The sequence below is a fragment of the Chiloscyllium plagiosum genome, chromosome 27 (genome assembly GCF_004010195.1).
Source record: "Chiloscyllium plagiosum isolate BGI_BamShark_2017 chromosome 27, ASM401019v2, whole genome shotgun sequence".
Classification (NCBI taxonomy): Eukaryota; Metazoa; Chordata; class Chondrichthyes; order Orectolobiformes; family Hemiscylliidae; genus Chiloscyllium; species Chiloscyllium plagiosum.
This window is the reverse complement of record NC_057736.1, coordinates 16,994,533-17,010,139: the sequence shown is the minus strand read 5'-3', so window position 1 is coordinate 17,010,139 and position 15,607 is coordinate 16,994,533. Positions and strand designations below refer to the sequence as shown.

The 15,607-nt window shown below is 42.9% G+C and overlaps 1 protein-coding gene across 4 annotated transcripts in view; it reads right to left on the bottom strand.

Moving 5' to 3' along the window:
* The window catches only part of LOC122563600 (zinc transporter 2-like), a 13,765-nt gene extending 1,755 nt beyond the window's left edge, over positions 1 to 12,010 (bottom strand). The window contains exons 1-7 of one of the 4 annotated variants that reach the window (XM_043717531.1): positions 11,641 to 12,010; positions 11,250 to 11,331; positions 8,247 to 8,395; positions 6,833 to 6,979; positions 4,630 to 4,783; positions 2,563 to 2,755; positions 1,442 to 1,547 (exon numbers count right to left, since the gene is read on the bottom strand). In XM_043717531.1, coding sequence (XP_043573466.1) covers positions 1,442 to 1,547; positions 2,563 to 2,755; positions 4,630 to 4,783; positions 6,833 to 6,979; positions 8,247 to 8,395; positions 11,250 to 11,331; positions 11,641 to 11,716 — 907 coding nt within the window. In that variant the 5' untranslated portion in view covers positions 11,717 to 12,010. Of the gene's footprint in view, positions 1 to 1,441; positions 1,548 to 2,562; positions 2,756 to 4,629; positions 4,784 to 6,832; positions 6,980 to 8,186; positions 8,396 to 10,508; positions 10,533 to 10,864; positions 11,202 to 11,249; positions 11,332 to 11,640 lie in introns of those variants that run through there. The other 3 variants (XM_043717530.1, XM_043717532.1, XM_043717533.1) reach the window with 3 other exon arrangements.
* Between the last annotated feature and the right edge of the window lie 3,597 nt (positions 12,011 to 15,607).

Genomic DNA, 15,607 nt, shown 5'->3' with positions numbered 1-15,607 from the left:
CACCTTCCTTATAACTCTTCAAAATCAATGCTACCATCTCACCTACTTTTTTCTATACACAACAGGCTTGTTTTATTGTGCAATCCCTTTCAGATTTCAAGTGACAGCACAGCTGTGCATCTTAAAGAGAACTTTGCTTGGTATAAATTTTTGTTCTGTGCACACCATATTTCTAATTGCTGCATAAACACATGTCTTAGAAAACATTTATATGGCCTCCCACTGCTTTAAATATTTCTTCATAGTTCTTATTCTACCTCTTTCCATTGAACTCAAACTGACAATATAATTTCCTATAGAAACTGATTCTTTCCTCCACCATCACCAATTTGTCAACTCACTTACTCTTCACACCTTTCCAAATTCAAAGGCTTCAGAAAGCTAAGCAAGACCATTCTTCTTTTGCTTCATATGTTCCCATGCTTTCTTCACTGTGGCATTCTGCACCTTCATTTAAGTTTTCTCAGCAGATGAAAATGTTAAATCACTGAACTTCGCCAAGACAATTCAGCCCATCATGTCTGCAGCCACTATCAAATGATCATTATAACTTAATGCCATTCGCTATACCCTTGCATGTTGTTTCTATTCATTTAAGCATCTAATGTCCTTTTGAATGTCTCAATTGACTCTACCCTCACCACATCTCCAAGCAGTGAATTCCAGACATAAACCACTCACCAAAAGAGAGAATATTTTTCACATGACAATTTCTACAATTTGCAATTCACTTTAAATCTATGCCACCTTTGCCTCAATCCTCTTACACAGTTTCCCATTACACTGTCTATCCAGATTCCTTCATGATTTTAAAATCATCTATTAGATCTCGTTGCCTTCTTCTCTCGAACCCCAAATTCACCAATTTTATCCCTTACTGAAGTTTCTCATTCCTAGAAACATTTATGTAAATCTTTTCTGCAATGCACTGATATTCTTCCTATAGTATAGCACTCAAAATGTACACAATGCACAATGCCTAACAACTGTCTTGCAAAAATTCAGCATGACCACCTTGCTCTTGTACTGCAAGATGCATTTGCAAAGCTGAGGATGCTGAGTATTTTCTTAACTGCTCTTTACCAGACTTCCAAATGTTTTCTCAAAAATGACGCTTCACTTCTCTAATGCTTTTCACTTATCCACTGAATACCTGTATTTTTTTTATTCTCAATTGCATTTTCAACTGGACACTTGTCATAAGCATACTTTTACTTCTTTATTTTAATTTTTACCTTTTTATTCCATCCAGAGAGCTCTGGATTTGTTTGCCCTCTCTTTCAAAGAGAACATACATTGAATTGTACCCAAACCCTTTCCTCTTTGAAGGTAGAATAGTGTTCTGCTTCAAGTTTATCTTATCAACATTTTGTTCTAGTCTAAGTGTCCCAGGTCCATTCTTGTACCTTAAAGTCAGCTCTCCCCACAGTTAATTACTTGCCTTCCATTAATATGCAGAGAACGTCCCTCAGAATGGAGATGGTGGCCCCCAGAACAAGAATGGAAAAGAGGAAAGTGCAGATTGGATCCACTATTTTATATTCAGGCTAAATACAAATGAAACAAAAAAAACTTATTCCAATGCAGTGAGCAAATGTTTAAATATCCCTTCACACTCAGAGATTATGAAGTTTAACAGAAAATCAATTGTGTTCTTTTCAGGGATCTCTGATTCCTTGGTTCCTGTATGAACAGGAATATTATCAATCCAAGTACATAGCTTAAGCATGAAGTAAATCTCAATATTTTAAGAGCTAATTGCAGTAAAATGCAACAAAGAATACAGTGTGACACATGCTCAAATTCCTTCACCATACAATTGGCAGTTGCATATTCAGCTGTCTAAGCACCAAGGTCTGGAATTCTTTCCCTAAACCTCATCTTTCTTCTGCTTTTTTAAATTCCATGTCCTTGACCATCTCTTCAAATACAACTCAGTGCCAAATTTGTTGAAAGTCACTCCTAAAGCACCTTGGGACACTTTACTAAGACTCTCTCTCTCCCACCCCTAACAATCCTCCAATGATTGTCCATAGTTTTCCAGGAATTAAAGGTTAGTCATCTCAAGACTACTAATAGCCATCTGGAGGAAAAAAAACAGGAGTGTAAAACTTGTCTATTACTCCATTTTTTTGAACATTTTCAGTTATCATTCCTAAAGTATTGAACATGGGTTAAAAAGCTATTTGAGTAGGGGGAACAATCGGGGCAGGAACAAAACCTAAAGAAATGCATTCATATTTGGTAACATGTAGAAATAGGATTTAATGACCTTATAGATGAGCCTCAGAAGTAAGCTGTGATGGAACTGTAACCTCAGTATCACACACTCATACTCTGCTAGGCTGGAACCTATTGAGTGCAGGATATGTCACCCTGTATCCTTACCCTCCTTACAGCCCATGAATAAATGCTGTTCAAAAGTAGCTTAGAAGTATAGCCTGTGCCAAGATGAAGATCCAAAAAAACTCATTCTACAACATGCCCCCCCCCAAAATGCCCATTTACAAAATTAGATGTATTCCCTTTAAAAGCCATGTTACTGAAAGACTGTTCCTGTACCTTGAAGTAGATGATATAGGCAGCAATTAGGACACTGATGCTTTGTAACAGGTCTCCTACAACGTGGATGAAGGCAGCTCGTACACTGGGGTTCATGTGGCTATTGGCATTGGATTCGATATCATGTGATCTGACCTCTCCTGTGCTGCCAGGACTGTGGTTGTGACCAGACTGATGAAGAATGATGCCCATTCTGTGGGGGAGGTAGTGTTAGGAACAGGCAAAAAAGATAATTTATAATTGGGTGTGTAGCAGAGACTTAAGTTTCAGTATATACACAAAATTTCATGTGATAAGGTTGGATGATAGCCAAGTACTGTACTGAGTTCCACATACAGACAGCACCAAAAGTTTGTTCATGTTGTGATTTTGTTGACATCTGAGCTGGGAGAATACATTTACTACAGTTGTTTTCAATACAACTGGAATAAAATGGGAGGGCATTTTATAAAAGATCAGGCAGGGTTTCCAATCTTGATTGTTACAAGTGATCCCTCCCGATGTTTACTCCAGGATAGATGTATAGCTTTTAAAAATATTCATTCATAAAAGGTGAGCATTGCTGACAAGGTGAGCATTTATTAACCATCCCTAACTGCCCTTAAGATGATGGTGGTGAGTCACCTTCTTGAAACGTTACAGTTTATCAAATGAAGGTACACATCCAAAGCGCTGTTAGGAAGGGAACTCCAGAAATTTGACTAGCTACAATGAAAGAACAGCAAAATAGTTCCAAGTCACAATGATGTGTGGCTTGGAGGGGGTCTGACAGGTCGTGGTGTTCCTATGTCTGCTACCCTTGTCCTTCTTCATGGTAGATGTATGAATCTGTGACCTGCCGCTGATCAAGGCTAGAGTTTTGCATGAACACCACCCCCCCCCCACCCCAATTTCCCCAGCCCCAAACATACACACATACTCATCCCCAACCCAAGGGTTTTCTGTAATGATGAAGTCAAATCCAGAGATCTGTTGAAACTCACGTTGACCAGAGCAGATACCAAGAAGCATGTTGACAACTTCCTATAGAATAGTGCAACGGGTATCACTAATACAGCAGAGGGTAGGAGAAGGTAAAGTTCAACCTGAAATCAAATGGTTCCCCAATATTATCCAACCATTCCATTTAGCAATTCAACAGTGATTGACTGATGAAGTAGGATGTTGAAGAACTTCACAGTATAACATCTCTTTGGGTCTGCTGTGGACTCACTGAGATTAATTGTTATGATTTATCAACAACTCTGTATCATTGTATTCTTGAAACTGTAGAAGAAAAGCTCAATCAAAGTCTTTCTGGTCCAACATTTCTCATGTTCCCAAGGCGATTCCTTTAAAGTGTTGCATGATAGTGACTAATAGGATAGTGCCAAGTATCGGAATCTGCCAATAGCTCTTAACTTCTGTGACAACGGAAATGATGGAATTGTTCTCAATATCCCTGGCCTCAGCAAGATTGGCAAATTATCTGTTGTATTACTGTTCCTAATCTCTACCCAGTAACTCCTAGTAAAAATCACAAATCCAGCTTCAAATTTTCCCGGCATGTATTGCCCATTCCTCATTGATTCAAATGAAGTGGTTTGCGAGGCCATTTCAGAGGGTAGGTTAGAAAAAATTACATTGTTGTGGGTCTGGATTCACGTGCAAATCAAACCAGGTACAAATGGAAGTCTTCTTATCCTCAGCAATAGTTATTATGGTCAACATTCTCAAGACAGGATTCATATTCCAGATTTGTTAATTAAACAAATTTAATTTGAACCCATATCTCCCAGAGCACTGGCCAGCACATTTGGATTACTAGTCCAATAATGTTACCACTGCATCAACATCTATTACCCAGTCATGTCTTCATCCTGATGGTAATCAGTGATGCCTGAAGTAACAGGCAGAAAGAAATGCATTTAGACAATGACAAAAAAAGTGGACAATTAAACAAGTTGCTGAATGGTGGCTAGTGTTCATCGAGACTACATCCTGCCAAGAGTCAGGGCTTTCCTGACAGGAGCGGAGAAAGGCCAAATAAAAAGTAACAAAATGCTACTTACATAAGAGGATACTCACAAAATATTTACTGCGACAGCACCTCCTGAGGTGATCACCATGGCACCACCTTTAATGTCGTACTGCCCAGAAATGAGTCGCTCAATCGCCAGATAGACAAGTACACCTGTCACCACCCAGATGGAAAACACAGAGACCAGAGCTCCTAGAATCTCTTCAGGACACCAAAAAGAAGAGAGGTCATTTGTATAAAATAATTGGGCAGAACATGCACAGGTAAATCCTAATTTACTATACTAGCAGATAGCGATTCCGGTCTCAACTAAATAGAATGTAAGCAAGTACAAAAATCTCAGATTTAACAAAAGCCTTCCAGTAACTAGATTGAAATAACTTGCCAGCATATCTTGGAAAGCTGAGGGTCAGGTTGTCACAATAACTTATGTATGGAATTGCTGTGGTTTCATGGTATTCATAGAAACATATGAGCAAGAGCATTCAGCACCTCAAACTTGCTGTGCCATTCCACACAATCGCTGATCATCTACCTCAACGCAACTTCTCACTTATTCATGGGATGGTGGGTATCACTGGCTCGGGCAATATGTATTGTCCACCCCTAAGTTGCTAGAGGGTAGTTTTAAGTAAACCACATTGCTGTGGGCCTGAAGTCATACGTAGGCCAGACTATGTAAGGATGGCTGTTTCCTTCCATAAAGGACATTAGTGAACCAGATGGGTTTTTCTGAAACAATCAATAATAGTTTCATGGTCACCATTAGACTCTTAATTCCAGATTTGCTTTTATTGAATTCAGATTGCATCATCTGTCATGGTGGGATTTGAACCCAGAACATTACCTGGATTTCTAGATTAATAGTCTAGTGAGAATGCCACTACACCCTTGCCTTTATATATCCTTTGATGTCATTACTGTTTGAAATCAATTCTTGAACAAACTCAATGACTGATATTCTGCTATCCTCTGGGGATACAGCATTTCCAAAGATTCACTATTCTCTGGGTAAGGAAGTTCCTCATCTCAATCCTAAACAGCTAGTCCCTTATTCTGAGAGCTGTTCCCCTCTGGTTGTACATCAGCCCACCCTCACCCCCAGCCAAGAGAAAGATCATTTGCGCATCCACCCTGTCTAATTTAAATATTGTTATCAGACCTAGACTTCAGCTGCATAAGCATCTGTCATTGTCTGCAGCAAGCTAGAAAGTCAAGCTGATTGCAAATGGACAATGATATCAAGACTAGAAAGCCACAAGGCTACAGTTGGGACACATGTTTTAGATAAAGGAGAAATTCTGCAAAACAAACCTTTAGGATGTTGCATAATGAGGAACCTCTGCAATGCTGCAGATATGACATTGAGGTCTACTGGCTACAGAAAAGGAAAAAAGATGCCAGTGACAGATAGTCATTCCCATAGTCTCAGACACATACATGTTGGCGGTTTGGCTCAGTTTTCATTAATAAACCCACAATGCTGTCCCTCACCCTCACAAATACCATGTAAAACCTCCCCAAGCAAAGCTAGTCTTCATAATTAACTTCAGCAGGAAGAATAAAAACAACAAAGATATTTCAAATCAAATGGGATTTGACACAGAAAATGGCAGATAATTCATAGCACTCAAAATGAACCTCAGTTACCTCAGGATTCACCATTAATAGTTTCTCTATAATCAATCAATCTCCTATTTCTTTATCTATGCCTTGATTAATCCCCTTTTGCTCTACACCACCATCTCTTTTTGTTGTTTAATATCCGCTATGACAGAACTTTCTATTCATCCTTTTCTACCTTTGTCCTCGTCACCTTACCCTTTTTTGCCCTTACCTAAAAATTGTGACATTTCTAACAACTTCCAGTTCTGACAAATGACCGTCAACCTGAATGTTTGTTTCTGTCTTCACAAATGCTATATGGGACTATGTTGGGTTGGGATATCTGGTCGGCATGGATGGGTTGGACCGAAGGGTCTGTTTCCATGCTGTAAATCTCTATGACTATATGACCCTTTCAGACAAAGGGTTTCCCATGTTTCCAGGATTCACAATATGTCACTTTGCAATTTCTTAAGCAATTCGCACCCCAGGAATCATGGATATCTTTGAAAAGGAAAAGCACAGAGTGGATTGTATTAAAAGCTGATTTGCTCAAATAAATGTAAACAAAAGAAACATACAATCACTCACACTGATGAGCGATCTCTCACCACGTCTATGTATAAATACCCAGTCTGGTCTCACCTGAGCGATGCCAGCCAAAGTTCATGGTTTTAGTTGCAGGCCGAGAAGAAATCCACAGTGAAAACAAGCTGACAAGCATGGTGGCAAAGTCCGTCAAGAGATGAGCAGCATCGGTCATGATAGCCAGACTCTGCGCCAAGTATCCCCCTGAATAAGAAAGATAAATGGTTGGCAAGGATCAGAACGAAGGATTTCAATATCATCCCTATTTATTCCAACATCCTGAGTAGCTACCACAATACCATTGCACAATACCCCTACTCCATTTTAATTTTCTCCCCATCTCTTCTGAAGAAGGTTCCCATTTCTGGACATAATTCTGACACCAATGTACCATAAGTAACCACGCTTTAGGGATTAAGAAGTTTTAATGGGCTAGTTGATCTGTACATATGCACTTTGCCATTAGAAATGGTGAAGAGTGAAAACTGTGGATGATTTCAAATTATCCTTCCCAAATACACCAAGGCTGATTGCAATGACAGTTCAACCATGGGCATGGTCGACTCAGCAACGTCAATGCCAGGAATTTCCGATTCAAATTTGAATTGGTTTAAGGAATTTATTTTCAAAAATGTATTGGTTTAAGTATTCTCCTTAACAGAACCCAATTAACACTAGTTTCAAATCAAACATAGAATTGAAATGTTTGGATGTACAGCGACAAAAATATCTTTCCATTCTTTTGTAGAAAAGTAGCCGCAGCTCAGAGGATAATACCCTCACCCAAGTTAGAAGGTCCTGGATTAATTTCACATTCCAGGCACAAGGACACTGATCTAGGCTAATATTCTTAATGCAATACTGAGTGTGCTACACTAACATAAGTGCTGTTTTTCAGATACAACGTTAAACTGATGTATATTACATCAGTGAAAGTAAAAAGATTACACAGTGTAGTGATTGTAATGAAGCTAGCCAGGTAGATCTCATAGAACATAAGTTCCCTAAATGGACTCAGCTAACTGCCCCAATCAAGAAGCCCTGGCTGACAGATATAAACAGGAGAGTCAGACATCCTGTTCACTCAGAGCTGGCTCTGAGGAAGCCAGACAAGTGTCAAGTGCTATGTACATATAAACAAAGGATGACTTGGTGATGGGATACCAGCCTCTGTGAAGTTATTTCATGCAGTACTATTGAAAGAGCAAGGGTTAATTATGGCTACTGTTCTGGTCAATATTCATATCTCAACCAATACCATCTGGCAATTATCAAATAGCTGTTTGTGCGAGCTTGCTGTCAGCTGCATTTCCCACATTACCACAGTAGCCCCACTTCAAAAATTATCAATAAAGTATGCTGAGGATGTTAAATATCCATGATAATAAAAAGTTGTTGTTTCCTTCTTTACCTATTACTTCACTAATTATAAAGATCAAGCAAACAGCAGAAGCTAGATATAGCCTCCTACGGGCATTCTCTTTATCCACTTCCTTATGATCTCCAGAGGATTGGCTGGAATGGCAATGCCCAGGCTCCAGTTGTTCTAGGACAGGGTCCATACGTTTCAGACTGCCATGTAATTTGGTTGAAAAGGTTTCATGGTGCTCCAGGGAAGTGCTATAAACCAAAGAGGAAAACAAAACCTATAAATATAATGAAGGGAAATGGCAATATAGTAGTAACATCACTGTACTAGTAATCCAGAGAGCCAGACTAATGCTCCAAGTTCAAATCACCCCACATGGTAGCTGATGGAAACTAAATTTAATCAATGGTGTCATCATGTTATAAAGTACAAACTATTGATCATCAATTGGGTGGCACGATGGCACAGTGGTTAGCACTGCTGCCTCACAACAGCAGAGACCTGGGTTCAATTCCCGTCTCAGGCAACTTTCTGTGTGGAGTTTGCACATTTTCCCCGTGTCTGCGTGAGTTTCCTCCCACAGTCCAAAAATGTGCAGGTTAGGTGAATTGGCCATGTTAAACTGTCTGTAGTGTTAGGTGAAGGGGTAAATGTCAGGGAGTGTGGGTGGGTTGCTTTTCGGAAGGTCAGTGTGGACTAATTGGCCGAAGGGCATATTTCCACACTAAGTAATCTAATCTAAATTTCCACTGATCTGACACCTGGAACTTACATGGAAGGAAACATCTTCTAAAAAAAGGAACTCAAAACACTAACACAAAATGGCCACAGGGATCATCTGCTGAAAATGTGTTGCTGGAACAGCGCAGCAGGTCAGGCAGCATCCAGGGAACAGGAGAATCGACGTTTCGGGCATAAGCCCTTCTTCAGGGCTTCTTCCTGCTGCGCTGTTCCAGCAACACATTTTCAGCTCTGATCTCCAGCATCTGCAGACCTCACTTTCTCCTCACAGGGATCATCTGACCCACACAGGTTAGTTTCATGAAATCAGTATGAATTAGACCAAATATAATATGAGCTGAAATTAACATTCTCCCTTTTGTCCTTAAAATATTTGTAAAAACCCTTTGAATCTCTTAAATTCTATTTGCCAAAGCTATCTCATGTCCCCTTTTTGCCCTCCTGATTTCTCTCTTAAGTATACTCTATCAGTTCCAACATTTTAATCCAATATCTTGTTTCCCCGCATTACTCCAAACCTTACTTAAAAAGCCTGATTCCAATACTGATAAATTTTGCAAATATGGCCTGCTGAGGCAATCTACTGTTCCTGATTTCACTCTTCATTTTGAAAGGGTTCTAATACCCAGTTTATCACTCTCAAAGTACTGCTTGCCTCAAACTTCTGGCATTTTCAATATTATGCCCCAAGATGTAAATCAGATCCCCATTGCCAGTTTAGGTTGGAGTTGGTTGCATTAAATAAAACTCAAAACAAATGTCTAACTAATTTTCTTGAGACAGCCCACCTTGCTGCTTTCATTCCCCATGGCACTGGGGATGCCCTGCAATTTGCCAGACAGACTTAAGTCTAACATCAGGCTACCTATATTGCCAAACAAACAGCACATTCTGCCAGTTGATCACCCAAAGGTGAATGATCAACCCTGTTCTTTACCTGCATGGTGTTGAAATTTTCACTGATTCATTCTGTTGATCTCAACATTCTCAAAACTTTAATTTCTAAATCTTGGCTCAGGGGCCACTATCAGTGGGGTTAAGGGTGTGGGTTCAAGCCTAACTCAAAATTTGGGAACAAAATCTTGACTAACACTCCAGTGCATTGTCAGAGGTGTTGTTCTGCATGAGACATTACACCAAGGCTCAGCCTGGGCATTTGGATGAACACAATAGATCTCATTGCACTAATTCAAAGCAGAGAAGAGTTCTTCCTGCTGCCAGAAGCAATATTTCAATAAAAAAATACTTTAACATTGCACTGTCATGACCACTCAATATCTTCAACTGCTTTACCACCAATATTATATTACTGAAATGCCAATGTCTAGATTATTTTAATGTGAGGTGATTGCCATACACTATCGCACAGTCTTGACAGTGTTTGTCCAATAACAGGGAAAGCTGAGATCACAGACACCAAGTTCCACTGCCTGGATGGGGACAAACATTATTAGCCCCTATCCTAGAAAGCTGTTGTCCTGTTTGCTTGTGGGTCAGCATCAGAGCAGAGGGTGCTCTGTGTCAACAAGCCCCTGTAAATTCAGCAAAGACACATTGCTGGAACGACATCAGGCTGCTGTTCAAATCCAGGAATATCACAAAAATAGATTGTTCAATCATTACCACATTTGTTGCTAGTGGGATCTTGCTTATCTGCATTGCTGTGATGTAAGAAACATGGCAGTCAGTTCAGCAGGACCTCGTGCTATCATGCAAGGCACTATATAAATGTAAGCCTTTTCCCTCACTTCTCCAATTACTAGCTTTTAAAAGTACAGCTTGGTATTGTCCTAGCTTTACTTCTTTACTTCCTTTCACCTGTATTTCCCTGTACTCCCCACCATGCTGTTTGCCCAATTTTCTTTCTTGCTGCTTTCATTCCCCGTTACTGGTTTGTTCAATTTCCTTTATGTGGCTCTTCAATGTCTCCGAGCAGGAAGCTATCGAACTGCAATGGGCATCACAAATTTGACTCTTACCTAATAACCATTTTCAAATAACACGCGCCATCCCAATGGGGAATAAAGTGCTGGACAAATTCAGTAGGTATGGCAGTTCTGCAAAGTCACGGGACTCGAGCCGTGAATTCTGTCGGCCTCTCCAGTACTCGCTGGGTTTTTTTAAATTTCAAATCTCCACCATTCGCGGTATTTTACTTCTATTCAGGAGGTTCGCTTTCGCCTCCCTTATTGGGCAACACTGAGAATGCAGTTTTCGCCCAGTTAGTGACCAGCCCCGGGAACACGGAATTCTAACACACACCCAAACACCAGATGTCCGAGGAGTTTTTGAATTCCACGGCAACCCGGGACGAAAGGCAAAGAGATGATGTTGAAGGCGGGCGAATGTTTGACTGTCACTTACCCGGCGGATCGGCTGCTCCCCGGGGCCAGCGAGTTCTTCAGAAGCGGAGACGTTTCAGGTATTTCATCCATCGTTTTTCCAACTTGAAAAATAAAGGCGAGATCTCGTAGTTTGGGGCAAGTTCCCAATCCCACTTGGGACTGTTCCCAGAGCTGGAAACCTTGAGTACAAAGCTGCAAAGTTCCCCTGCGGGGGGTTTAAAGTGATCAGGAGACCTGGGACGTGTGCTCTGACATCTTTTTATCAAGAGTTTCGGACCGTGTGGAACTGCTGAACCCGTCTCTCCGTGTGCAAATGGGAAACTCGGGGGCAAACTTGGAAACAATTGTAAAGCAAAGAAAGGGGCGAGCTGTGCAAATATCACAAATTCTCCTGAAAATTGAAATCTTACCGATAAGCGTGTTCCAAAGTAGCATTTTTATTTCACCAACGTGGGTTGTTAATGTGAAATTTAATCCCAAACTCATAGCATTAGATAATGATTTGGAGATACTGGGGTGGACGAAGTTAATAAAATCACACAACACCAGGTCCGACAGCTAGTGCTTCCAAATAAACCTGTTGGACTATAACCTGGTGTTGTGATTTTTAGTATTAGATAAATTAGTTTTACGTGCTGTTGCTCATTTGACTTGTGTTTGTACGGTCTGCCCAAGCAAGGAAAATTTCTCACATTTCAACAACAAATTGCATTTCTCCAAGCGGGACTGTAACTAGAGTGCTTAGGGTCAGGTGAGGAAGTTGGCTGAGGAGTGTACGTTTGTGTAACTGTAGGGGGCGCACTCACTGTCCAGGCATGCTGCAGGTAGACATCAGAATTCAAGTCAGAGCTGTCGTAACAACTGCAGAACCAATAACGTCTTCCTTTTCAAACGGTTATCCGATGTGCAGCACCGTAGATCCTGGGTGATTTCACTCAGCCAACCTAATATGCTCAGGATTGTAAGTTTTAGTTCAATTGACTGGGTGGTCAGTTGGCAATGCAGGGTGATGTCAACACCATGGGCTCAATTCCCACATTAGCTGAGGTTATAATGAAAGCTGAGATTACTCCATCTCAGCACGGTGGCTCAGTGGTTAGCACTGCTGCCTCACAGCGCTAGAGACTCAGGTTTGATTTGACCCCTCTGGTGTCTGCATGGAATTTACACATTCTCCCTGGGTCTCGATGGATTTTCTCCCACAATCCAAAGATGTGCATGTTAGGTGGATTGGACATGCTAAATTGCTCATTGTGACCAGTGATATGCAGATGAGGTTGATTAGCTGTGGAAAGTGCAGGGTTACAGGGATAGGGTAGAGGATGTCAGTCTGGATAGGTTGCTGTTCGGAGGTCGGTGTGGACTCGATGGACCAAATGACCTGCTTCCACATTGTAGGGATTCTGTGATTCTCAATCTCTCCCCTCACCTGAGGTGTGGTGACCCTCGAGCCAAACTCACCACAATCCATCTGTTTGTGGTGAGAGAGTAGCCCTATGGTCCTCTGGGACAATGGTGACTTTTGATTACTTTCACATAGCTAAGGAAAGGCAGGGAGCCAAGCATTGGTTCAGGGGGCTAAGATCAAGTGTCTGTTCTTATCAGGACAGGGGTCGAGTTGCGAGTCATCAGAGCTAGTGGAGATCATCGCTGGATCGTGATTGGACGTTGGAGGATCGCTTGGTTGTGCTGACCTGCTATTGGTGGGTCTTCATGCTGGCTTCGGCCTAACGCCAATTCAGGGACCAGCCAACCTCAGAGCTATGGCCTCAACAGTTGCCCCCAGCCCTGGGCAGGGGGTTCACAACACAGTCCGGGTGACTGTGAAGAAGGTAGAGGGTCGTACACCGGTGGATCGCATCCTGTTTATTAAGAAGGTACTGCTGGGATGCTGTGGGTTTGCTGCAGCGGACGTGTACTGCCTGCAGGATTTCCCCGGGGGCAGGCTACTTTGATGTGACCTTCAGGAGTGTGAAGCAGTGCGAACAGCTCCTGAAGGTCTTCAAGGAGAAGGAAGGGGAGCCGCTGTTGGCATCTTGTCGGCAGCCCCATTGTGTGTGCTTCCTGCACAGAGGAATCGGGTTGTTACAATCCATGTGTAGAACCCCTATGTTCCAGTGGCTGATGTCCTGACCTTCCTGGGAAGGTATGTCCAAGTTGAGGGAGAAGCCACCGATGTGATCTACCCCTTTGGGATCTGGATCAGTAAGCGGCAGATCAGGGTGACTCTGAGGGTCGATGGGAACATTCTCCACCCACCCTCGAGCTTCGCAATTGGAGGGAACAGAGGCTACCTGACATATGCAGGGCAGCCGAAAGTGTGCCGAACCTGCGGGAAGTCGGGACACATGGCGGCGGACTGCAAGGTGACCATCTGCAGGAACTGCAAACGGGAGGGTCACCTGTCTAAGGACTGTCAGGAAGAAAAGAACTGCAACCTCCCCAAAGACCAGTAATGTGCACCCAGACAGCAGGGAAACAGAGTCTGGTGGCACCCAGAAAGAAGACCAGGCCGGAGTGGAAGAGGTGGCAACCAGCGGAGAGACACAGCAGCTGATCCTAGCTCTAGCTGGGCAGATGGAAGCAATGGAGGAGAAGGTAATCGAGCAGGCAGAGGAGTGGATACCTGTTAAAAACAGGAAGAGAAAATCCGGCCAAGATGTCGTCACCACCAGAAGAAGAGACAGAGCGCCGTAGATAAAGAGGAGGGAATTTCCTCCCAACCAGGAAACAATGGACCCCCTGAAGTCCACCTTCCACCCAGTGAGAACCAGGGGGTACCCACTGCCCCACAACCACAGACAACTTGAGAGCGCGATCCTCTGACAGTCCCATTGTCAGACACAGAACTGGACGGTGCGGACCCTTGCCTTGGCTCAATGACTCCAGAGCAGGTAAATGACCACAGTGAGAGCCTGGATAGCTACCTCAGCCCAGCGAGAGTCCAGCAGTTCGTGCTCACCATGGGGATGCAGACAGCTTCCCCAGAGACAGGACAGTCAAATGGACAACGGTAACCCCATAAACTGGGATTAAAAAAGGTTCATTTGCTATAATATAACAGGGCACTCACTCAGTAGGTGGGTTCTGCTGAAGCCACAGCTAAATAATAAGAGACTGGATGGTTAATAAAGGGAACTGTAAATAGGATAACTGTAAATTCGAGTAATTCAATCTGTTCTTTGTAATGTTAAGACAGCAATGTATATATCTATGAACGACATGACAAATTGTACAAGTACCAAAGATTTATTTCTATGAATAAAGTATATTTTGAAATAAAAAGAAAAGCATTGGTTTGGGGGGGCTGGGGGGTGCGCCAAGTCTTGGGAGGAGCGTATCAGCAAAGTGAGGCAGAAACTGGGCAGATGGAAGCTACGGTCGCTCTCCATGGGGAAAAAACCTGGTCATCAGGTGTGAGGCACTGTCATTGCTATTATACGTGGCACAAGTCTGGCCTATTCCCAGAACCTGTGCCGCTGCAGTCACCCGGGCCATCTTCCAGTTTATATGGAGGTCAAAGATGGACCGGGTCCGAAGGGACTCGCTGTACAAAGATCCGGGCAATGGGGGGAAAAAATACACCCAATGCCACCCTCACCCTGATGGCCATCTTTGTGTGTGGCTGCATCAAGCTGTGCACAGATCTCCGGTACGCAAACACCAAGTGTCACTACGTACTGAGGTTCTACCTGTCCCAAGTGTTGCAAAGGATGGGCCTGGCCTCGCTGCCGCGGAACGCTCCGAGTAGTTGGATCTTTCCGTATCACCTGTCCTTCGTGGAGAAGTTTATGAAGAAAAACACCTTTGACCACAAGTCCATCAGGAAGTGGTCAGCACCTAGTGTCCTTGAGACCCTTCGGGAAAAGGAAAGGGCGGATCCTATCGAGCAGTTCCCTGAGCAGACTGTCTTGGCAGAATGCCTCATCGCCAGAACTTTCCAACAAGCACTAAAACATGGCTTGGCTGGTGGTGAGAAGGGGTCTGCCTGTGAGATCCTTTATGCATGCCCAGACTCTCAGCCGCACCGCACGCTGCCCTTGAAACGGCTGCGGGGGGGACGAGACTGTCACACACCTTTTGGAATGTGCCTACGCAGAAGAAGTCTGGAGAGGAATGAAGTGGTGTTTGTCGAGGTTCGTTCTGAGCAGCGCTGTTGACGCAGGATTCCATGCTCTACGGCCTGTTCCCCAGGACGCACACCGAGACGAACATCAGCTGTGCCTGGAGGATCATCAACTCAGTGAAGGACACTCTCTGGGCCGTCCGAAACTTGTTGATCTTCCAGCTGAAGGAGTTGACCCCAACTGAGTGTTCCACATCCATCAAAGTTTTATCTGCACATCCACTAATATATTTATTGTATCCGTTGCTCCC